Source organism: Heteronotia binoei, chromosome 6, assembly GCF_032191835.1.
Source record: "Heteronotia binoei isolate CCM8104 ecotype False Entrance Well chromosome 6, APGP_CSIRO_Hbin_v1, whole genome shotgun sequence".
Taxonomy (NCBI): domain Eukaryota; kingdom Metazoa; phylum Chordata; class Lepidosauria; order Squamata; family Gekkonidae; genus Heteronotia; species Heteronotia binoei.
The window spans coordinates 102,356,698-102,381,051 of NC_083228.1; the positions used below are offsets into that span (position 1 = coordinate 102,356,698).

General features: G+C 39.8%; 1 protein-coding gene across 1 annotated transcript in view; it reads right to left on the reverse strand.

Moving 5' to 3' along the window:
- Positions 1-9,670: 9,670 nt before the first annotated feature.
- DNER (delta/notch like EGF repeat containing) overlaps positions 9,671-24,354 on the reverse strand; it is a 263,614-nt gene continuing 248,930 nt past the window's right edge. Inside the window, exons 11-13 of the mRNA XM_060242264.1 lie at positions 22,340-22,471; positions 13,549-13,795; positions 9,671-10,757 (exon numbers count right to left, since the gene is read on the reverse strand). Of these exons, the coding sequence (XP_060098247.1) occupies positions 10,646-10,757; positions 13,549-13,795; positions 22,340-22,471 (491 nt within the window). The 3' untranslated portion in view covers positions 9,671-10,645. The remainder of the gene's footprint in view (positions 10,758-13,548; positions 13,796-22,339; positions 22,472-24,354) is intronic.

Below are 24,354 nucleotides of genomic sequence, written 5' to 3' on the forward strand. Positions count from 1 at the left end.
GGCAAATGCCTACAAATGTCCAAACACTGATGGACAAACAAATGAATCTATCATTAAAAAAACCCAGGTCTCCATTAACAACCAGTGAACAAGCTGTGACTTGAACCCGTGGGTGTTCAAATATCCCAAATGCAGTATTTGCACGGCAATGTGTCATTATAATGGCTTACAATGACTGTATAGGTGAGGTGAGACAGGAACTGCATGGAACACTGTGTGGTTACGTTTTTTCCTTACCACCTAGTGTCACATTTAAACTGGATTAGAGTCTTTGAAGTAAAAAAGCAGTTGTTACAGACCTGAATAATTGCTTGTGATTTGTAAAATTGATGTATAACTGCGGATCTCTAATATAAGGACATACTCAGCTTTCTGCTGGGCTTGGACACAATATGCTGTGGAAGGACTGTGGAAGATAGCAGAGTCCTAGTTCGCTCTTATTTCCCAAGATCATAGGCTGAGTTACCATGGTAACCAGGTATCCCTTAATGACCTCTCTCGGTGCCAGAAGAGTTTATGTTAGACTATCCATTCAGCTGGAACCATTTTGCTGTCTCCAGGAATGCCAGAGGGGCAACTACATTTTACTTCTCCAGTGAAGTAACCCTCTGAAGCAGAATTCCAGTGCAGGTCAAGAAAAGCTGCAGCCCTACACATACTTCCTTGGATATAAATCAATATGAAATGTAGATTATAGGACTTACTACTGAATAAATATGATTGTATTTAAGGCTGTATATAAATCCTTGAAAGCAGAAGTATTTTTTTGCATGTTTTGTGTTCTGTACTCCACTTCTCACTGTGAGGATGTAATACACATTTTCCTTCAGCTATAATAGCTATACTGAAATTCATGGACCCATTGAAATTGACTCAGAAGAAAAGGAAATATCTCTTTACTCTGAGTGTGATTAGCCTGGGAAATCTGCTGTTGGTGATGCCCACTATTTTAGTTGTCTTTAAAAGATTATTAGACACATTCATAGAGGTCAGTTAAAGGCCAGTCACAATGACTAAATGGAACTTCCATGTTCAGAGACAGTGATCCCTTTAATATCACTACTAGGAGCAACAGAACCCTGAACTGGATGGACCAGGCTAACCGAGTCTCATTAAATCTTTGAAGATAAGCAGGGTTATCCCTGGATAGTTGTTGGATGAGACACCACCTAAGAAGTACAGGGTTGCTATGCAGAGACAGGCAATGGAAAACCAACTCTGTTAATCTCTTGCCTTAAAAACTTTACAGGGTCACTATAAGTGGGCTGCAACTTGATGGCACTTTCTACCACCAGAAACAACAGCAGGGGGGGACTTGCTATCAGCCTTCCACTGATATCTGACTGGCCACCATATGAAACCATGTGAAATCAGATGCTTGACTAGATAGATAGTTGATCTAAACCAGTTCAGGTGTTCTGTGTTCTTAGCACACACTTCTGGAAAAGTTCTAATGAAAATGTGCTTGAAATAAGGTTTCCTTTCAGCTGTGCTAGATTAAAATGTTTGGATTCAGTTATGAGACCAAATCCAATTTTACTGGGCAATGTAACAGGATTATTACAGTAATGAGATTGAAGCTCACTTCATAAGCGATGTCCAGCATTGCACCTGAGCAATTGTAGATACACTTATTACAGAGAACAGTGGTTTTAAAGAATTTTCTTCTGAAGCACTTAGGGTTGTCAAATGGAAAGGCCTATTATTTCACTTCAATTTTTGTAAAGATGTCACACATTAGGAAAGGCTGACATTAGTCGCTCAGACAATTCAGTCCCATGTATCTTCTCCAATACTGGCCAATTCTGGCTAGTTCTGAAGAACTTTATCTGAAGAAGGGAGCAGTGACTCACAAAACTCATACTGTTACCCAAACTGGACTCAGAGAAGGGGAAATTAGCTTTAAAAAGGGTTCCAGGAAGGGAAGGAGGGAGGGGAGGAAGAGGAGATTGGATTTATACACTGCCCTTCACTACTAAAGGAGTCTCAGAGTGGCTTACAATCTCCTTTCCTTTCCCCTCCCCACAACCTACCCTGTGAAGTAGGTGGAGCTGAGAGAGCTCTCTCAGAACGGTTCTTGAACAGAACAGTCAAGCCCGGTTTTCCCAGATGAGTCTGCACACTTAACCACTACACCAAACTGGCTGTCAAGGGATGACACAGGACCTTGTAAGTCTGTTTATACCAGAATGATCTCAGTAGGGGTACCCCACAATAAAATTAGGAAGAAAGAGAGTATGAGTGAATGTCTTTCCACCATTAAATTGCTCACATTCCTCCATCCATTAAACTGTTATTTAAAATAAAATGAGGAAGAAAGCCAGAGCAAGAGTGATGATAAACACAGATACTGCTGCTGTATACAAAATCATAATGTGAAGAACCTACAGCAAGCACCTGAGAACTAATTCCCTAAACAATCAAACACACACATGCCAGCAAGAGGGTGTGCTTATAGAAAGGAAAAAATTGGGATGTTTTAGAGAAGGGACATAGACTCTTAAATCCTGGGCTTGTGATCTGGAGAGGTCCAAGAAAAGTGGGGGGTAGGAAACTGCAACATAGTTGCAGGAGTGGTCAGGTAGCGGGCAAACATGGCACACTTTTCGCTGACCTGTGATGGTCTTTTAATGGGGAGGAACCACATAGCTGGGCATGGGAACCCACTTTTCCAGTAACATGATTGGTCCAAGATAAAAAGTTTGAATATCATTGGCTGATTTAAGCTGCTATCAAACTGATGGAGGGAAAGTGGGGGGGAAACCTTGATTAGGTTATTGTGAATGAAATCTGCATGGGCACAAAGAGCCTATGAGGCAACATCAGGGACTTTTTTTTTAAGCAGGAAAGCAGTTCTGGCTGGCTTGGGATCCGGGGTATGGCCTAATATGCAAATAAGTTTCTGCTGGGCTTTTGTAGAAAAAGCCCTGTGTGAAACAATGGTGATGTCAGGTGGGTGGCCTAATATGCAAATGAGTTTCTGCTGAGCTTTTTCTACAAGAAAAGCCCAGGGCGACATGATTAACATACTTTAAGTTGAAATAACCCAGATCTGCGTTAACACAAATGTTTGGGTGAGTCAAGATAGCACTGAAACAGGATGAAATGTAAATTAATAACCTGAGTGCCATTCTTGATTTAGTAAAAAATGGAAAAAGAAGAACTGGGTGTTGGTTAATGAAACAACTTCCCTGGGCTGGGCAGACACCCCTGGGATATACCAGGATTTTCCAGTGTTGAAAAGTCTTTTGTTATTGAGAATGAAGTGAATATTGTGAAAGAAGTGAAGTCCTATTGTTACTGGGAACCCTGAGCTTGGTGAGATTGTAATACCAGCACATCCTTCTTTATCAGGGTTTCATGGCTGTACTCAGGCGCTTATATGAGACTCTCTAGTTTTAGATCCCCTTGGCACTTAGGCTGTAAAATGGGGTGCCTATTAAAACAATTAAGCCCAAAATAAAAGGGTGAACTCCACTAACCAACGGTCAGGGGAGGGGTTCTTAAAATTTGTTGTTGTTGTTGTTCAGTCACACAGTTGAGTCCAACTCTTTCTGACCCCACGGATCAAGTCACACCAGACCCTCCTGTCTTCCACCATCCTCCGAAGTCTGCTCAAATTCATGTTAGTTATATCAGTAACACTGTCCAGCCATCTCATCTTTTTCCAAACTTTGCATGCTGTTGAAAAGCTATTCCAAAGGGTTAGGGACTAGGGTGCAAGGGAATGCAATAAGAAGGAAGAGCTGGTAGAAATTACCCCTACAGCTCTTGCATAATCCTGCCTGGAAACAGTAAACTTGCACAAGAGGGTACGGAGATTTCTGCTAATTCCCTCTTTATTCTGAGTTTCCACACCACATCCCATGGCTTTCTCAAAGGTCCTAAATTTGGGGGATGTAGGCAAGGAACCAAAAAGAACCCCTCTGCAAATTAGCTCTATTTACAATTGGCTGGATACCATCATAATCCATTGCCAAAATTCTACTCATTCGATCTTTGAAAACAGCCTAAACAAAGTGAATTAGCAGGAACATTTCCTCCAATATAGGACCCTACTGCCCTTGACATTTTCTAGGGAAACCTTGTTCCAGCAATGTTCCTTTGAAAAAATAAGGTACAGTTGTGTTCAGGAGTGACAGTTCTCTGAGAGACATCATTGCTGTGGATCAGATCTTTTCCACCCCAAAAATGCAGCAGGACAACTATCTGATTACTTTATACCTGCTTTTTAAAGTATACCCAACCTTTTTTAATTGATTTATGTTCTCTTTTGCTCTCTCCATTTGATTTGTTCATTATTTATACTGTATTTTACTGTACTTTTAAAAAAGTACATCAGCCTGTGTATCTTTTTAACTGAAAGCTGCATCAATAAATAAAACTGCCCACTTCAGTTAAAAAGCATGAAGTGCACCTGTGGAAAACATGGAATAGAATTTCAAGAAGAGTGAAAATCCCTCAGCCAGTCCTCAGGTCTATGAATGAAAAAAAAGGCTCAAGACCAATAGGTAACTAAAACAACAACAATAAATTCTGAATCAATAGAGAACAAAAATGCTAATTTGGTTCTTGTTTAGTAGCAGTATTTATGCAGCAGCATCACTGTGTATAACAATTACATCTTGAGCTTGTTTGGAGGTTCAAGCACAGCTATCATATACCTTTGACTGAAGAATGGTACACTCCTTCTATCTGGGATGGTAGTCCTCTTCCACCAAGCACACACATTTGGAAGGGACACACATGGAGCAGTGAAGGAGGTAGGGAATACCTACCTAGCCAGCCAGATCAGCCAAATCAACCCTGACAATCAATGGGGTGACAGATGTCACAGCCAGATCCCCCTCACATCTTTAACAGGTGCAAGTCATAACCTATTATAGGAGCAGAAGTAGAGTTGATGCCTTTAACTTATATGACTTAAATGGCACTCAAGAAGTTTTTATATTCCAAATTAACAAAATATTTTATTCAACATAGAGCAGAATGATCAGGTGAAATCAGGGGTAAAATTTCTGACATAATATAGATAACTCTGAGGTAAAATCAATACATGCACAGACTTTAGTTCTTATGTTTCAGGCTAATGAGAATTTCTTAAGTTTTTCACAGAAACTTATATCTTTATGGTGAAAGGCTTTTGTTGCAGTGTTTTCCCCAAACACTCCAGTTCACTTTTTTTGAGAACTCTCTAACTCTTTTGGTTTACAGAAGGCTGGTGCACTCTTTCCAGTACCTAAACCCCTTCTCTTGAAACACCAGTACTTGTCTTAAGTTTTTAAACTAACTCTTAGGATTTCTAAAGGCAGTTTCTAATCACACCACATCAGGGATCTCTTCAGTCTTCAGAACTATCACCCTGTTTAGACTGAGCAGGAAATTCCTTCTCTCTCTAGAAGATCTATCCCCTTTCCTTGGCCTTAATAGGAGTCTCCGTCTAACTTCCCACACTTCCTTGCCTACTTTCCCCCAGTTCTCCATCTGTGTTCAACTGCTCTCAGCTAAAGTTGAAATCATCAGTTGTTGCTAAGAAGTTTACTTGAAGTAGCCTGTCACTCAAGGTTTTCTGTTTCTGTGAAGAATTAACCCTTCACAGTCCTTAAATGTTTGTACAGCATTACTTTTTTTAAAAAAATGCAATCCATCACAGGCCCACTAGCCTGGGGGAAGGGAGATGGCTGCTACTAGGCAATTGGTAAACTGCAGGGAGACCATGTGGAAATCCTATTGCTGTCACTGAACTGTATAGGCAGCTGCACTGGCAACAGGGAAACTACATAAGCCTGTTTCTGTGTGGAATTCACCTAAATCTAATGTGTGGAGTCCATAAAAGATCAACATTGATTCAGGAGTAGGCATACAACTTTTACTTTATGAGATTCCCACCCATATCAGGCTCACAATCTGGAGATGTTCATGGATGAGTTTGCCAGATGTTCTTCAGCAGCTTGGGCTGGCTCACTGGTTGCACCTTTAAAAAAAAAGTTGTTCTAACTCAGTGGCCAAGACTAAAAGGTAATTGCAATGTGACAATCATGGGGCTACCTTAAAGGTGGTCCAGAAACTACTGCTACAAAATGTGGCTACTAAAGCCCTGAATCTACGGCCACTGTGGGGCAGAACAAAACCCCACAGCAACACATTCTGGAATCTGCCTTCCAAAAAAGATCAAAATCATTAATGCATGTCAGTGCAGCTTAGTAAAACCTAGAGTGTCAGCTCAGTTGCCCAGGTAACAGGGATGTTTTCAGTCTCCTTCACAGTGAGGACAGTTGGAAGACTTTGCTGATCCTTAAATGATAGTCCATCTGACTATGAGGTATTGTTTCATCATGATTACTATATGATCCTTGGCAACAAAGAACTTTGTTTTTTAAAAGGGAGGAGCAGGTTGGGCAGGAAATGGCTGTGATCAGGTGCGAGTGGGAAATGTGTGAAAGGTTAAGTTTTTGGTTAAGGTTAAGGTAAACATTTTTGTACCTCCTACTCCAAAATAGTAACTTTTGCAGTAAAAAAAGAAGCCTCATAAAAAGATTCAGTACAGCAGTAGAATAATTGCATTATGAGCCATGAATTCATGTTTTTCAGAGATGACTTTTTCAGTAGCCTGAAAACTGCATCTTACACATCATTCTCAAGTTGAAAGGAGCAGAGGAGGAGGAGAACAAGGAGGAGGAGGAGGAGATGGTGGTGGCGATGGTGATGATATTGGATTTATATCCCTCCCTCTACCCCGAATCTCAGAGTTTCAAAGCAGCTCACAATATCTTCTTCCCCCACAACAGACACCCTGTGAGGTGGGTGGGGCTGAGAGGGCTATCACAGCAGCTGCCCTTTCAAGGATAACTCTGCGAGAGCTATGGCTGACCCAAGGCCATTCCAGCAGTGGAGGAGTGGGGAATCAAACCTGGTTCTCCCAGATAAGAGTCCAGTGCACTTAACTACTACATCAAACTGGCTCTCAGAAAGGCAAAATGGAACTTTGTTTGTTCTGCCACAGAATTCATGGACTGTCTGGCTGCTGTAATATCAAGGATTCTCCTTTTGCTGTGAAAAGAAAAATGTACAATGAAAAAACCAACACATCAACCTTCCAGCTCAGGAACAGATATGTCTGAGAACGGATTTGGGATTCTGCTCTGAACACATTTAGCTTTTACAAGATCACAGAGACCATTTCTTATAGAATATTACTGGCTTGCTTTTGAAGCACAGTAGAACCATCCAGATTATTTCACCTAAGTAATGTACTTGGGTTGCCTTTTCCACTCAGGTTTTCAAAGACTGAAATGTAACCAGATTTCTCACTCCTTAGGCTCCCACTGCACGTTACATTTTCTTCCATTATTGTATTAATTTTTCTTCCCCCACCCCCGTTCAGCTAGGGGACAAGTGAAACAATATGGAAGAAAAGGGCTTTAAACTATGTTGACATGTTGGAATCAGGTCACTGTGAAGCAGACTATCCTATTGGCTTGCTGTAAAGAGACTTGCTTGAGAAGAGCCAAAGCCTATGACAAGCAGAATGGTAATATTCCACAGTGACTGAAGGTATCTGCTCAGTGGGCATCGAGTGCTAAGAAATGGCTTTGTTCAAACAACCTTCTAGGCTTGGAAGGAGTGCCCCCTTACTGAAGAAATGGGCCAGATGCTTTATAAAAAATAGCTGTTTAAATTCTGGAAGACACTGAGAGAAAAACAGATGCTGCTATGAGTAGACTGAAGCATTGGGGGGGAGGATCTGGGTGAGGTTGTGGGGTAATCAATTTGTTGCCACTTAGGATAACACCTTTGCCCCCACCTGTGTTCTACCTATATACAAAAATGCTGTCAGTCTCCAGTGCTCTCTTTTCCAAAGGAGGATAAGCATTGCTGCAACTTCTAATGAGTTGCAGGAATGGGGAGTGTGTCTTTCCTCCCCTGCCTTTTCCTACTGAAAAAATCCACCCTTGAGTGCTTTTATCCAAGTTAGGCCACCCAGAAAAAGCTCAGGTGCAGATTTTTAAGTAGGAAAAAGGAAGGAAGGGTTAAAAGCCCATTTTCAAAAAGCAAATAAAAAACCTCTTCCTTTGTGTTGTCCTTCTGTAAATTTAGCTATGGAAAGGAAAGGTCCCCTGTGCAAGCATCGTTTCCGACTCTGGGGTGACGTTGCTTTCACAACGTTTTCACGGCAGACTTTTTACAGGGTGGTTTGCCATTGCCTTCCACAGTCTTTTACACTTTCTTCCCAGCAAGCTGGGTACTCATTTTACCGACCTCGGACGGATTGAAGGCTGAGTCAACCTTGGGCCGGGTACCTGAATCCAGCTTCCACCGGAATCAAACTCAGGTTGTGAGCAGAGAGTTCAGACCACAGTACTGAAGTACTGCTGCTTTACCACTCTGTGCCACGGGGCCGCTAAATTTAGCTATATATGGCTATAAATATGGTTTTAAAACATCTATTTCAATTTTTTCCTGTAATTGTTAAGTAATCTCATCTCTTTTAACTAGGAGAGTTTTTCCTAGAAGGGTGAATTCTCCTCTTGGGTTGCTGTTCAGGTTGTGGTAAGGGTCAAAGCTTTAATTTGCTGAGAAAAAAATTAGGATCAGGTAGAAATTTAAAAGGTAATTTAGCATAGGTTATATAAAAATCTTAGTCAGAAAGCTGAGAAATGGCTGGAGTGCTGTTTTTAATTTAGGTAGATACCATTCTATGTAATGAAGAATGCTCATTTGTATACTTCTAGCAGTTGTAGCAGAACACTATGACATAATAAAAGATTTACACTCAGCCTTTGAGTTGTGGACTTTAATCACATGCTTGACTAAACCTCATATAAATGGTATGCTGGAGGTTTTCACTCACTGACTGATGAGTGGTGGGACACAGAATTTATTATACAACAGAGTACATGTGGAATCATAAGTAAGAATACTTCCAATACTCTTATTTGAAGTTTTTCTTCAAATTTTGGCATTTCTACAGGAAGATGCTTGCTTTTGTTCCAGGACAGATAAAACCTGATAAATCTTCCTGTGACCATATTCTGCTTTATTATAGGCTACATTCAGACATCACAATAAAACTCAGTGGTTGTCTTAGTGATGCACACACCCACACCCTGGTTGGAGCCTATGATCTGTCAGCCAAAGGTGATGATGGCTACAGATTTTTGCTAAATTTCTTTTCTTCTTGACCTCCAGGGCTGTTGATTTCTGGGACTGCAGGAATAGCCATGAGAATGGAGGGGAGGGTAAGGCATAAAGAAAGAAGGGGATGAAATTGCTCCTCTTGCCTTGTCTGACAGTTTGGCCAAAATATCAAGAGCAACCCCTCAGAGTTCTCCCCTCCACTTCCATCTGTAATATCACTGAATATAATAATTATCCTTAGTTGTTGTAAGGATTACCAGATATTTTATTTGAGCAAATCAGTACAGCACTCCTTCTCAATCCAACACTCTATTACCTCTATTAGGGACAAACAGATATTGTTTTTATCAGATGTGAAAATTGTTCCAAGTGTGTGAAGGTCAGTGCAGTGCTATGGGATTCAGTGATGCGCTCATGGTGGTTCATACAATGTCCCTTAGACACATGGCTTGGATTCAAGTGAACTCATGGTCAAGCAAATATTTATTCTCCACCCTCTTATTTCAGCTAAGGGCAAAACAAGGTCAGCTACTACCTTGAACTGATCACATTTATTCAATGTTCTCTGAAATAAGCAAGAATTTAGAAGTACATAAGCAATCACCGGGAAGGGGGGCGGACATACACACATAAATAAGATGCACTATGGAAAATACACAATATTGAGGCAAAATAATGCTATACATTAACATTTGGGAGACAAACAGTTCAAATTATAATTTTTTACGCACACTTAAAAAAAACCCTTGACTTTTGAAAGAAATATATATTTATATATATATATATATCCAGTATTAAGGCCTGATCCTAAACACCATGAAATCAATGGGAATTATATCATCCATTTACTTCAAAGTCAGCAGGATCCACCCCCCTTATTTGCCTGAATAGGCACTTCAATTATGTATTAATTTACAAAGCTTACTTTGAATACTATTACAAAAATGTCAAACATCAACTTAAGAGTATGTTTCAGCAGGAACATAACAGAGAAGTAGGTTAGTTATCCATGCACAAAATAGGGAGAAAGCTAATTCATTCAGTTTAGGAATAATAAATTTGACTAGATTCCTTTCACAACACAAACATTTCAGACTTCATTTTCTGTAATGGGTAAGTTTTACATTTTCTCCTAAATCTACTGAGAATGCTGGCACTGTTATGTCAAAGAGAAACTTGTCATTGCTTAACACTTTGCATTTTGTTTGTAACAACCACAGAAGTTCATTCAAGTTTGGTAAAAGTACACACTATTGTTAAGATTAGAATTTCTAAAGCTGAAAGTACATTAAAAGGTAAATCATGAACTTCACAAATTCAGTTTTTTAAAATATTTTTCCCAAACTAAAAGCTGCAGAAGATTTGTTCTTAAATAATCTACAGAAAATTCTGGAGCAGCTGACAATTTAATTTCTTACACTTTCTTCATCTTAAAAATATTTGAATTAATTCAGTAGCTCATTCCTTTTGAAAAATAATCCAAAAAACCCCCAAACACCTGAAATAGTTACAAATCTTTTGTTTTAATCAGTGTGACCAAAGGTTTGTCATCAGGGCTGTAATCTTCATAAGCAATTGGAGTGGCATCATACATTGCAGGCCTAGATTTCTTTCCAAACCTGAAGACAAAAACAAAAAAGAATACTGTGAACAAAACAGCAGACTGGTAGCACACACACATTCACCATAGCAGCTTACTGACTCACTGTTATCTAAAAACATACAACACCCCCCACCCCATCAGACATTAATTCATAGCTAGCTAAAATTGTGTCCCCTATACTTCCATAGCAGTTGTTTTGGTGAACAAGTAAACACACAAATAAAAAGCATAATAACAACACAATATTTATTTTAGTCATGATATACTTCTTCCCCTGCTTCCTTCAGTTTTGTATACCCAAGGCAAGTGCCTCACTCACTTTGCCCTTGATACAGCTGTTTCAAAACTCTGTTTTATATATTATTATAAATACTAGTTGATGGCATAAACATATATTGATATTCTTCACAGATTCCAAGTTCTTTCACATAAACCGGACTTACAATGGAATTCTTCACCACCAGCACATCAATCTTGATTATTCCATTTCATTTGTAGGTAGGAAGTGACTTGGTGGGTCAGACCAATTTATTTCCAGTATTTTTTTTAAACACAATAATCTTAGTAATCTGTGGCCCACCAGAAATTGATCAGTGGTACACCAGAAATTGATTGGTGGTACAACAGTGGACCCAAGTCTACCTTCAAGTGATAGCCTTGTTAGGACAACAGGAATTCCAGTCCTAGAATAGGGATGGACATGAACCACATTTTTGTGGTTTGGTTCACAGTCCATGGCTGAACCATAAACCAAGCCACAAACCCATATGAATGGGAAAGTTGGCTTGTGAACCTTTTATGGGCCATTTAAACCAAAGACCTCAGAGGTGGGAAGCTGAGAGCCATTTGAACCAAACAGCTGTTTTTAATGAGAAGCTCTTCATGAACCACTGCAAATTGCACAAAAATTCATGGAAGTTCATGGTGGTTCTGCAGTTCGCAAACATCATTTCATGAACCATGATCCAGCCAGAATTTCTGACAAACTTTAGTTCATCACTCAGTTTATGACAAGTACTATACTAGAACACAGGTTAGATTCTAAAGACACAGAAATGTTATGTCTTCTTCAAGGTTATACAAGAAAAAATTTATTTCTTCAGAAAAAAATGATATAGTATTATACTATTTAGCCACTTCACTGTCATTCCCTTCAGTGAATAAAAAACATAGGTGAACAAAAAGACAGAAAGAAATGTCATTATTATGCAATTTCAGAACAACAAGAAACAGATGCAAGCAGTTCCTGACTGACAGAGTGGGTAAATGATTCCCCTATTCTACCTAGCTGAGGCAGAGAAATAAATACTTTTCTCCCTTTCTCAAGGTACGAGAACTCGTGGGCATTCAATGAAATTGCTGAGCAGTCTGGTTAGAACTTCTTCACCCAAAAGGTAATTAACACATGGAATTCACTACCACAGGAGGTGGTGGCAGCTACAAGCACAGACAGCTTCAAGAGGGGATTGGATAAGCATATGGAGCAGAGGTCCATCAGTGGCTATTAGTCACAGCGTATTGTTGGAACTCTCTGTCTAGGGCTGTGATGCTCTGTATTCTGAGTGCTTGGGGGGAGCACAATGGGAGAGCTTCTAGTGTTCTGGCCCCAGTGGTGGACCTCCTGATGGCACTTGGGTGTTTTTTGGCCACTGTGTGACACAGAGTGTTGGACTGGATGGGCCATTGGCCTGATCCAACATGGCTTTTCTTATGTTCTTATGACTGTCTCTCCCTCATACACCCCCTAGAGAACCCTGCACTCTGCTGATCAACATCTACTGGCTATCCCTGACCCAAAAGACATCCACTTAGCCTCACCCAGGGCAGGCTTTAAAAAAAGAATATCAAGATAAGGGGAAACTGAATAGAAAGAACAGGGACTGTTTGTGTTTTCTAAACAGGCAAATCCCTGGTGCCAGAGTGCCTTGCCAGCATCTCACTGGGGAAAAGTGGGTTTTTTTGAGGTCACAATACCCCCTTATCACCTGCACCTGGGGCAGACCACACCTAATACCCTGCCCTTGGTATGTCACTGCATAGTCCCTAACTTGCATAGATACTGAAAAGAATGTATAACAGCACATTGCTATCCAAACCTAATAATGGCTTAAGGATCTTTGTCTGTATTGCCAAACATTTCTTCATTCTTGCATAGATCACAGGAAATCACTTATACCTGCTAAGGAGAACAAACTGGAACTTCAACCATTTTTAACAAATAATATCTTGCAGTGCCTGGTACAAAGATATAACAGATGAATATCTTGACTCAGACATTTCAAAGACTGGCAAGTTGTTGGAAAATAATGGACACGTAACACTCTTTTATTCCCATTTCAAATACAACCAGATACAACCAGATATCCTAATCCAATGAGCTAGGTCAGGCTGTTCCTCCAATATTCACAGATTTTCAACAGTACCATGCAAACCTATTGCACCACCAATCACAAAAAACACAAATAATATAAAAGGAATTTAAACAGTATGCATTCCTTTATCACTACTAGCAAACCTGTGTTTTGAGAGTACCATTTTAATCTACAGGTGTGGACTCATGACATAAAACAATTCCATTAAAAATATCTTTGTACATACAAAATTAGAGGTTGGAAATAAGAGGTCAAATACTCCTTTTTCCTGAAATCCTGATTTTCTAAGAGCAGGAATCTTGTTTGTGGGGAAATATTCTGTCATGTTAGCCTTCACCTAGAAACTCTACTGGGACTGTCAAGATACAGGTTTACCATCTGCAATTTTTAAAACCTACACCTATGTCTTCCCGTCTTCCCCTTTATCCAACAAACCTGGCATGTCGGATAGAAGCAATGGCACTACTGAATTCACTGTCAATACTCCGGCAGTTGTAGAATTCCTCATATGCTGGTCTAGAAGAACCCTGATATTCAATACGGCTGATGCGACAGATCCCCACAATTAGGATTATCAACATCAAGACAAATGCTACACACAAGGCTCCAATTATGATATACAGAGAATGCCGTGGCATATTTGTCAAGCTCTCCGCCATGTGCCCAGATTTCCACTGTAGATCTGAAAAGGAGAAAAAAAAACACCCACTTATTTGTATTCATTATTTTTAAGCATTCTCACTTTCAACATTCCTGATTGTCCTTTTGGTGGAGCTGCACTATTGCAAGACAAATGTATTTTTGTTCCCTCCTACTACTAAACTTCATATTTCGGTCACATTATCCTAATGGTATAGAGCAGGGTGAACTAAGGGCCACCTTGTTGTATTTTCCCCACAATGAAGTGTAGCATCTGCTCCTAAGCCTGCCCCCACTTACCCCCCCCCCAGCCCCTGGTCCATCTATGCTGTTTATATTCAGGTGAGACCATACCAAGCATGTCCATGCTCCCTAAGCAATTGAAAAGCTGAGTATGCAAATCTATAATTTACTATGCAATGGGAGCTAATTTTAAACCATGAATGCAAGTGCAGCAGATTACGGAGCCATCAAATGTCTAGGCAAAAAAACTTTATGAAATGGTGTAGCACCCAAAATGGTTCTAGGGGAAATGGAGGCTGCAGGAGCCTAAAATTTACATTTCATAGAGAAGAATTATCTCTGCTTGAGCCCTAGTGGAATGGACTTTGATGCTGCTTTCCAAATGTTGACATTAGTAGTACACATGACATTAGTTAATATTCTCCATTATGATCTTCTTCCTTAAGCCTAAAAACACTTTCAAGATAGTATTTCAATAATATTTGCTTTAATGATACCTGCTATTTTCAAAACAGTGCCCTTCAAGTATTTTGCACAGACCAGAATGTGAATTTATGAAGAGTAATACATCTGCTTATCAATCAGGGAAGATCTTACTAATCCCTGTTCAAATCACAACAGCAATCTCCCTTGACTAGTCCAAAATGATGAATACTCTGCCATCAAAATTGCCCAGATGTAGTTGTGCCTGCAGGTGAACAGACATTTGTTGTTTATTCCTTGGAAAATTACTAAAGCTGCTGACCATAATGAAGTCTCTTTTTGCTCAGAAGTCATTTAAGAAATTCTGCCTGTATTTTTCTAAGATAGTGGGCGGCAGATTAACCTCATGTGAAATACACTGCATAGGTTATAAATGCCTATGTGACTGTGGACTTGCATACCTAAATATGGTTTCATTCAGCCAAAACAACAAATCTGTTTGTACATGACTGACATGAAGCACAGTGTGTTCTAGTGCCTGTATGCTCTCCTCTCCCTTTGGTCAGGGCATGATACACAATTGAAAGCTTCCTAGTTTTTGCAAGCCTTCATATTCTAGCTTGCTATGATACCCAAATGAAAGTGCCTATGCACTTTATTTCCTCTCCACAAATCACAAGTAAACCTAGAATGTTATGGCAAATTGGGGACTGATTGAAGGAATCTCAAACCAGAGATGCTTCCAACTCTGCTCTGCACATAAGCAACTGAGAGTGTGAGAGCACAAAAAACTGAATTCATGCCTATTATGGACAGAGATTTTTCATGACATCTGAACACAGTTCATTTGTTTTGGTTGACACACCTACCCCAAAATACATTCACAGCTAATGGGCTTAGAAGGGTATAACTCTGCTTAGCATAGCACTGCAAATGTCCCAGTAGGAGCCTGGTAATATGGAATATTCCTGATGGAATGGATTTATTTTATGAATCAATAATAATGAGAAATTGATTCATCATTTCTTTGAATTTGTGTTTGTCAGATAATATTTTGTGCTATTTGAAAAGACAGGTTAACTGTGAAAAATATAAACAAAGCATTTTTAACATACTCTTTTAATACAATGACCTTAAGAATAAAGCATTTATCAATTCAGTAGGTTGGAGAATTGAAAATTTTAAGGTACTCTGCTTCCTAATGAACACAAGAGCCCAGCTGTGAGCTTTGTGTTTCAGTTTTGGAGGGAGCTCTGAGATGCAGTTTGGAACTATAACAAGATCGGAATATTGTATCAGTCATGCAGAATGCGAACAAGTCTAAAATTGCTCCAGGTATGAGCCCAAAGAAGTCTATGAGCACAGTATGAGCTACAATATTTAATCAATAAATTCATTGTAAGAAAAGCCAAAAAATGTTTGCTATCTTTTGCAAGCCATTATATAAAGTGTAGATCATAAGATGCCCTGACTTGGATAGCACATGGTAGCCTGGTCTTGTCAGATCTCAAAAGCTAAGGAGGGTTGGCCCTGGTCAGTATTTGGATGGGAAACCACCAAGGAATATAGAGTTGATACACAAAGGCAGCCAACAGCAAACCACTTCTGAATGTCTTTTGCCCTGAAAACCCCATCAGGGATTGCTATAAGTTGGTTATGACTTGAAAAAGAAATCAAGATACTCAGATCCTTCAGATGTTTTTAAAAAACAAAATTAACATTTTCTCTGTTTTGTTCATTTTTTCTAATACACAATGGGTAGCCATACTAGTCTGTCTGCAGAAGTAGAAAAGAGCAAGAGTTCAATAGCATCTTAAAAACTAAGACAATTTGTGGCAGGGTAGGAGCTTTCACAAGTCACCACTAACTTCTTTTTCTAATACAGTGACTATTCTAATACAGTGACTATTCTTTCCTAAATCAAATAATGATTTAGACTGTTAATAAAAACTAATATTTATTTTTCAGACTGTGAAACATTCTAACTAGGGGTGTGTGCTCTATATATACCAAGCCAAATATCCCAAAAATACCTTATTGGTATTTTTCAGGTATTTATTCAGTGGAATACAGATCAGAGATTGTTGACCGTTGAGCCACCACCATGGCCTGACCCGTGGTTACTGTTGAGCACCATCATGGCCTGAGTCAGCAAGTGAACTGAAGGCATTTAGCCATACTCAACAAAAGCCGAATAATGCTGGCTTTTATCCAGGTGCAGCTATTTCAGTAGCCAAATACAGATCAGAGATGGCTAAATACCTTCAGTTCACTTGCTGACTCAGGCCATGGTGGTGGCTCAACAATGAAGGAACTGAAAAATTTAAAGTTTATGTACTAAATGCATTCAGTTCCCTCACCGAATCACGCTGCCACTGTACTGCCACAGTGGCTCAACACAATGAGTGAACTGAAGGCATTTAAACTTTAAAAGCCTTCAGTTCACCCGCTAAGTCACGCTGCTGCAGGCATGATGTGTTTACAAATAGTTTACAAATTCTCCATTATACCCCATGGGGACAGTCTTCATAGGGTATAATAAAGCTGAATAAATTCAGATTTCCCAAATATTTACCCATATGCCAATACAATACTGATACTGATATTCAGAAATATTTGGAAATACTGATATTTTTCAAGTCCAATAGATCCACATAGGTAAGAAAACTTTTTTTTTTTTTTGCACACTTCTGGTTATAACAAGTTTATGACAGGCTGTCATTCTTCTAATTTTGTTTCACAAATTTTGAAACAGAAATCCCTACAGCTGCTAAAAGGCAGGTGGAAAGAAGGGGGGAATGTTAGATTATATTTTCTTTTGTTGTCACATGCATTTCTACAAAACACATGCAGAATTGGTCTAATTTATTTATTTATTCAATTTATATCCCGCCCTCCCCACCAAGGCGGGCTCAGGGCGGCTTACAACATAAAATCCAGAACAATTAAGATTAATAAATATTAAAATATATATTCAATAATTTACAATAGTTAAAACAGTAAAACAAGAAGAAACAGTCTAACAGTTCGGTGCTATTCTCACAGCCTTCCTCTGCAGTTTTTAAATACCAGTCATTTATATGCCAACCGGAAGAGGACCGTCTTACAGGCCTTGCGGAACTGCCCAAGGTTCCGCAAGGCCCTCACCTCCTCCGGTACGAATTATGTTTTGATTATTTGCTGCAGACTAGTATTGTCTGTTATCTGAACTCACAAAATGCCCCCATAATACATGAGAGAAACACGTGCTGGCAACTTTCTGCAAGACAAGAATGAAAATAATTCATGGCTTTGCATTGAAATGTGTCCTACTGGGATTCAGAAACAGAGAACATGTCAATGAGACCCATAATTTTCTCTAAGAATACTTAAAATTCTGGAGAAGGAGGGGGAGCTTCCATATTGATTGGGAAAGGCTCAGTACTGCTACTCAACAGTATTCCTTTGCTAAATCACAGCCATTTCTTTTTTGTGGGGAAAATGTTCTATGAACTGAAACACTTGCCTATAAACTGGTACATTTGATGGGTGTGTCTTAGCAAAGACTTAATTGTTCTTGTTTTTCTTTTAATCTTCAACAAGGTTTGCTAAAATGACAGTGACTGAGGGCAAATAACAGCACTGGGAAGGTATTTTATCAATGAAGTAATCTCTGATTAAGTTGGCAACAAATCGAACTATCTAAGCTTGATGTGCTTACAAATAGTTTAAGAACAAATGGATGTGTATCAAGAGTTATGAGCTCAGATATGAATTCCAGATCACCTATGTGAGAGGAGATTGTTCGTTTCAAGGCTCAGTTAGGAAAGCTCCTGAACAACCTGCCTGGATTTATTTGTTTTTTGTTACATTAAGGATGAATGCATCCTTCCTGTTTTAGAATGATTCTTCATAAACCTGGATTCAGAGTGACAGCATGTGACTCGTTTTATCACTTTTGGTCTGTTTCTCTAGGCTTCCCTCCAGAAAGCATAGTTAGGCATATGGGGCTAGGCATAAGTTAGGCATATGGGGTGCCATCTTCCAGGCCTTCTGGTATGCCTAGCAATGTTTGCTGGTCTTCCTAGCCACTGCTGCCTTCAACTTCCAACTGCTTCAGGACATATGTACCTTTCATTACATCTTTCAGAGGTGAGCACAGTGTCCTTAAGCAAGCATGAACTGAGTTAAACATTTCATTCCTATCCCTTATTCTCCCTATCAATGCTTTTTAAAAAGTAATTTCTCCCTCTGGACTTGGTAGCACCCTGGAGGGGGGAGCTAGTAATCAGTACTAATGACTTCATTGCTAAAGAAAGCCTTGCTTTCTGTCTGGTAAGACTAAGCAGATATGATGGCATCTCTTTGTCTTGCACCCCACCAGTTCCCTATATTTTACATCTGTAACTAAGTTCTTTGTAGCTTTATAATTTGGATGCATACCACATCACCTTCAATGTGTAATTAAAAGTATATGGTTCACGTTTTTCATACAAAGTCGTTAAGCTAAATAATAACACATTAATATCAAGGTATTGCATAGAATGCCTTTCTAAAGGATGACTGACAAGTCTCAGGATATTACATTCATTTGTCTGTCTTGCCAACTGCCTAAAGAAACCGTCACTCGTTTGAACTTCCTGTTTTAGGTATCATTCTTATTTCCTCCAAGACTTCATTAAAGGACAGTCTGTGCATACCTTTACCATGCAGAAAAAGATAGAAACAGCTTTCATAATGTACAGTATTACATCCTCATGTCTCTATGTCAGATTGATAACTATCTGATGACCAGCAATCTATATTATAGTGGGCAGCATAAGCCATAATCAGCAGCAGATCACACTAGTGTGGAAATCCCCCAAAGCATGTGTTGTTCCTTGCTGAGGCCTTAGACCAGGGACCCTTTATGTTTGCAAAGGGCAAGGATCTTTGCTGACCACCTGCATTATATATATGCTCTTAAATAGTTCATACAATGCTTAGCCTGGGCCTTCTCCTATATCTCTGCTGTGCTTTTCAAGGTGAGTTCATTCTCCTGTTGTCCTTTAAGTTACTTTAGGAAGTCCTTCCATGGGTTCTTTAGGGATGGAGTTTGATTGCTGCCTGGCAGCACTTCCTCTTGAACATATGAACATATGAAGCTGCCTTATACTGAATCAGACCCTTGGTCCATCATAGTCAGTATTGCCTTCTCAGACTGGCAGCGGCTCTCCAGGGTCTCAAGGTGAGGTTTTTCACACCTATTTGCCTGGACCCTTTTTTGGAGATGCCGGGGATTGAACCTGGGACCTTCTGCTTCCCAAGCAGATGCTCTACCACTGAGCCACCGTCCCTCCCCCTCTAGCTCAGTCTCTCCTCTTTTGGGGACTTTCAACCTGGAATTGACTCTGCCAGCATCTCAGGATTCTCACAGTCTCCTGTCCTCACCTTCAGTTAGCCTCTGCAACCCTTTGTCTTCATCTTTCACAGCTTCTAGAGGCTCGCTGTCTCTACAGCAGCTGTCAGCCTCCTCTGTTACTGTTCCTCCTCCTTCATTTCCCAACTGGCAGACTTTAAATCTCATGGTCAGACAGCCAAGCCTTATTCTCCCTGTCAGGGCACTGCACAATTTCCAATGGCTTAACGGTCACAGCATGCAAAACTATTGACTGGTCACATGTGTTATGAGGAACACTAGAAGGTAGTTTCTATTTTTTCTTTGTGTGATGAAGGTAATCCATAGGCCATATTCTGTACTTTGGTGAAACCTGTATGTAAAATCTCTATAAAGTCCTGCACCTCAAGTAGCTAAGAAGCCTGGAGGGACAGAGATTGTCCCACAACCTTTCTCTGTCCATCAACATGGCAAATTCAAAACAGCTTTCTAAGCACTGTCTCTGCAGTCTATAGCCCTGTTTTGTCTTTAGTGGTTCAATGATGAACTGAGAAAGTTCACTGACAAGTTACCCAAAAATCCTACAGCTTTGATCTTGAACGCCCTGTACTACAAGTAATACAATATGTAAGTTCTCACATAAATGTGAATGAGAGGACACATCTGGATTAAAGTCCAGCATTTATCACAGCATTTCTGTCCCCATGAAGGAAAGGCTCAACCACAGTGGAACAGGCCAGGGCCGTCTTAACAGCATTATGGGCCCTGGGCAAAGCAGTGTACTGAGCCCCTACGACAACTACTCATGGAAATAAAAATGTAAATGGTCAATAAAATTAAATATATATTTATTTTATACAACTAATCAACATGATAAACATTTGAACAATACAAAAGGCTTGAAAAATACAATAATACTCAGTAAGCCATACAGATTAGATGTCACAATATGAAATTACTACGAATTTCTTATTATAACAAGCATTTGTGGCATTTCTTAGCAGAAAATTGCTTTATTATTGGCTTGAAGTCAATGGTCTTCAGGATGTCATTTTCCAAGCACATGAGTGAAAGCCAGTTCAAACAATGCTGCCCCATTGTGCTACGAAGCTGATTTTTTATAAGTTTCAGTCTTGAAAAAGAACATTCTTCTATATAGTTGGTCACCATCATTCACATGAATACTCTGAGTGCAATTTCAACATTCATGAATACAGATTTCTAATTGTCAGAAATTATTTTTCTGTACAATGCAGGGAGAGTCTCACAATTTTCATCAAGAGCCATGTAGTGCTTGAGATGCTCACATTTATTTAAAAGGTCGTCATAATTAAGGTCATAATATGTGATACATATTAGCCAGATGTTCACACTTTTTCTTCAGTGCATCAGAAACAATGGTTTTCAATTCACTGAAGAAAGAAAACAGATTTCCAGTCTCTGAATAAGTTTCTGCACGTTTTGTCAGTTCAAAGATTAGAGTGTCCAGAATAGGGAGGAAAGTTTCTACCTTGAACTTTATTTATCTATCTATCTATCTATCTATCTATCTATCTATCTATCTATCTATCTATCTATCTATCTATCTATCTATCTATCTATCTATCTTATGATTTATATCCCGCCCTTCCCAACAAGTGGGGCTTTTCGCTTTTACTGAGAAGTACCTCTTCTGCTGATGATGATCCATCATATCTAGTAAGACGCACACTTCGTTTTCGTTCCCATTTTTTCTCATCACTGTAATCTGTATCTGGACGCATACTCCTGGCTTTGAATTCATATTCACTAAATTTAACTCTTCCTGAAGATAGGTTTTCATAGACTCAAGAAGATTTGTGGCAACAAGGATGTTAACATCCTTTGACTGCAGGACCTTGCTTGTTTTGTTCATTCTTTCTAGCATGCCATTACAAAGAATTGTGAAAAAGATTGTTCCCAGGTTTTCCATTTGAGCAAACTATCAATATCTGGTTATTAGTACTGCATCATACACAGATTAGCATGGGGCCCCTATGCCCGTGGAGCCCACGGGCAAGTGCCCATCAGGCCCATGTGTTGACAGCCCTGGAACAGGCAATGAAGTCACCATTCTTAATATATAATCCTTGACAGAGTAGATTACATGGGGAAGATCATGGCAACATTTTTCATGCTTCTGGCACACATTTTTTGAAGCATCTCATATTAGGCATAGCTTCATATGGAAGAAACTCATTAGGAGAAATCTTTGAATAAGGTTCACATGAATGTTCAGGACGTTAAGACTGTAGTCAGACAACTGCTTTTCTCAGTAGAATCTTAAGAAGAGGAACATCCTTCTAAGTCCATTAAAGTCAATAGCTGTAGAAGGATAACTCTTCTTAGGGTTGCATTGGTGTAAATAGTGCTTTTGTTGCTAATAAACACACTTTCCCCCATTTACCAATTTAAAAAAAAAAAAAAACCTTGCAAAAATCCCCCAGCAAGAACAATGGAAGAAATTTCATGCTTCACAGAAAACAATTAGTCTATCACACCATAGTTATCAGTATGCTAAAATGTCAACAAAACACCAATACGTACGTATTTCACAATTTGCTCCAACCCAACCACGGGGACAATGGCAAGTGTACCCATTGGGCTGATCTATGCATATTCCACCATGATGACAGGGGTTACTCTCACAGTCATTTATATTGACATCACATTCATCACCTTAAAAGAGAAAGAAAAATAGTTTTATATTGCACAAACAGAATTCTAACAGCATACCTTCATCCCGTTCTACCACAGGCACCAATAATCAATATGTTATTAGCAACACAATGCAACTAAAATCATTAAAGCACTTTAGTGCTCAAATTACTCATACAGCAGATAATCAGCCTACATAAAGACCAATTTACATTATTCTGGAAGCAGCTGTTGCAGCTACATGTACTTTTTATTTGTTTTATAGAAGAATGGGAAAAGGCATCCGAGGTTCACATTAGAATGAAGCAGTATATAAAAAGCATCAGGAAGTAAAGTGAGGAACATCTTTGTGAAAGCAGCTGAAAAAAAACCTGGGCTGCATTTATTCCTCCTCTGCTTGCAGATAGCCTAGGCATGGCCAGAGGTGCAAGCCTTTTGGCGAGCAAGCCTCATTTTGGGCTCACAGGAGTGGAGCTCACAGAAGCAAAGTTCTGGAACCTCTACATTTTATTGTGCTCTTCCTTTCTTAAACTCTCCCCCCCCCCGATACTTGTTTCTGAGTTCAATTATTCAAACCCCCTGTAAGAATTCTGCTCAGCTCTAAAATTTGACAAACTTTCTAATATTTTCCCCCCACAAAAAATGGGAAAATAACCAAAACATATAAAGCAGACAGATGGAAATCTTCAACATGCCACTGCAGCCACATAGGAGAAAGTATGATGGGAGTAAGGTTTTATTAAGGTAGAATTCATTCTAATTTTAAGGTAGATGCTGAGCTGATATAATTTAGTACACCTTCCAGTGATGTTAGCGGTGTGTGGCATATGCAAATGAGTTGTGCTAATGGCTCCAGAATCTCTTTTTCTAAAAAATGACCCCTGTTGGCAAGTGTCAGAGGGCCCCTGGCTCATAGAGCCAGTTTGGTGTAGTGGTTAAGTGTGGGGACTCTTATCTGGGAGAACCGGGTTTGATTCCCCACTCTTCCACTTGCACCTGCTAGCATGGCCTTGGGTCAGCCATAGCTCTGGCAGAGGTTGTCCTTGAAAGGGCAGCTGCTGTGAGAGCCTTCTCCAGCCCCACCCACCTCACAGGGTGTCTGTTGTGGGGGAGGAAGGTAAAGGAGATTGTGAGCCGCTCTGAGACTCTTCGGAGTGGAGGGTGGGATATAAATCCAATATCTTCTTCTTCTTCTTCATAGAATCATAGAGTGGAGAGGACCGCCAGGATCATCTTGTCCAAACCCCTGCACAGGAAACTCATAAATACCTCCTGCTACGTACCTACAGTGACACCTGCTCCAAGCCCAGAAGATAGGCGGGGGGACCCTCCAGCATCCTTGGTCAAACTGGCCTGGATATATATTGCTCCCTGACCCCAAAGTGGTGAACAGCATTCCCTGGGTGTGTAAGAAAGGGCCACGAGAACTAAGCACTGATACAACCCACCCTGCCCTCCTTCTCATGATCTGCCCATGTTCACAGAATCAGCATTGCTGTCAGATGGCCATCTAGCCTCTCTTTAAAAATCTCCACAGAAGGAGAGCCCACCACCTCCCAAGGAACCTTTTCCAGTGAGGAACTATTCATATTCTGTGACTTTGAATGAGATGGCTTAATGGAATTAGAACCAGCCTACAATGTGGTTTAGTATGCATGTTTAGATTGTATTGTTTGTTTCATTTTACTTATTAACTTCATTTTTATCCTGCCTTTCTTCCTAGTGGGGACCCAAAGCTTGGGTTTGTTTGGACTATACTTTGCTATTTTTGTACATCGCTTGGGTACCCCTTAGAGAGAAAGGCAGGATAAAAATGTCTAAATAAATACAATCTGATGTAGGAAAACCTAGCCACACAGTAAAGCAGTCAACTTTTGATGACTGAAACAGTCTGGAGAAAAAAA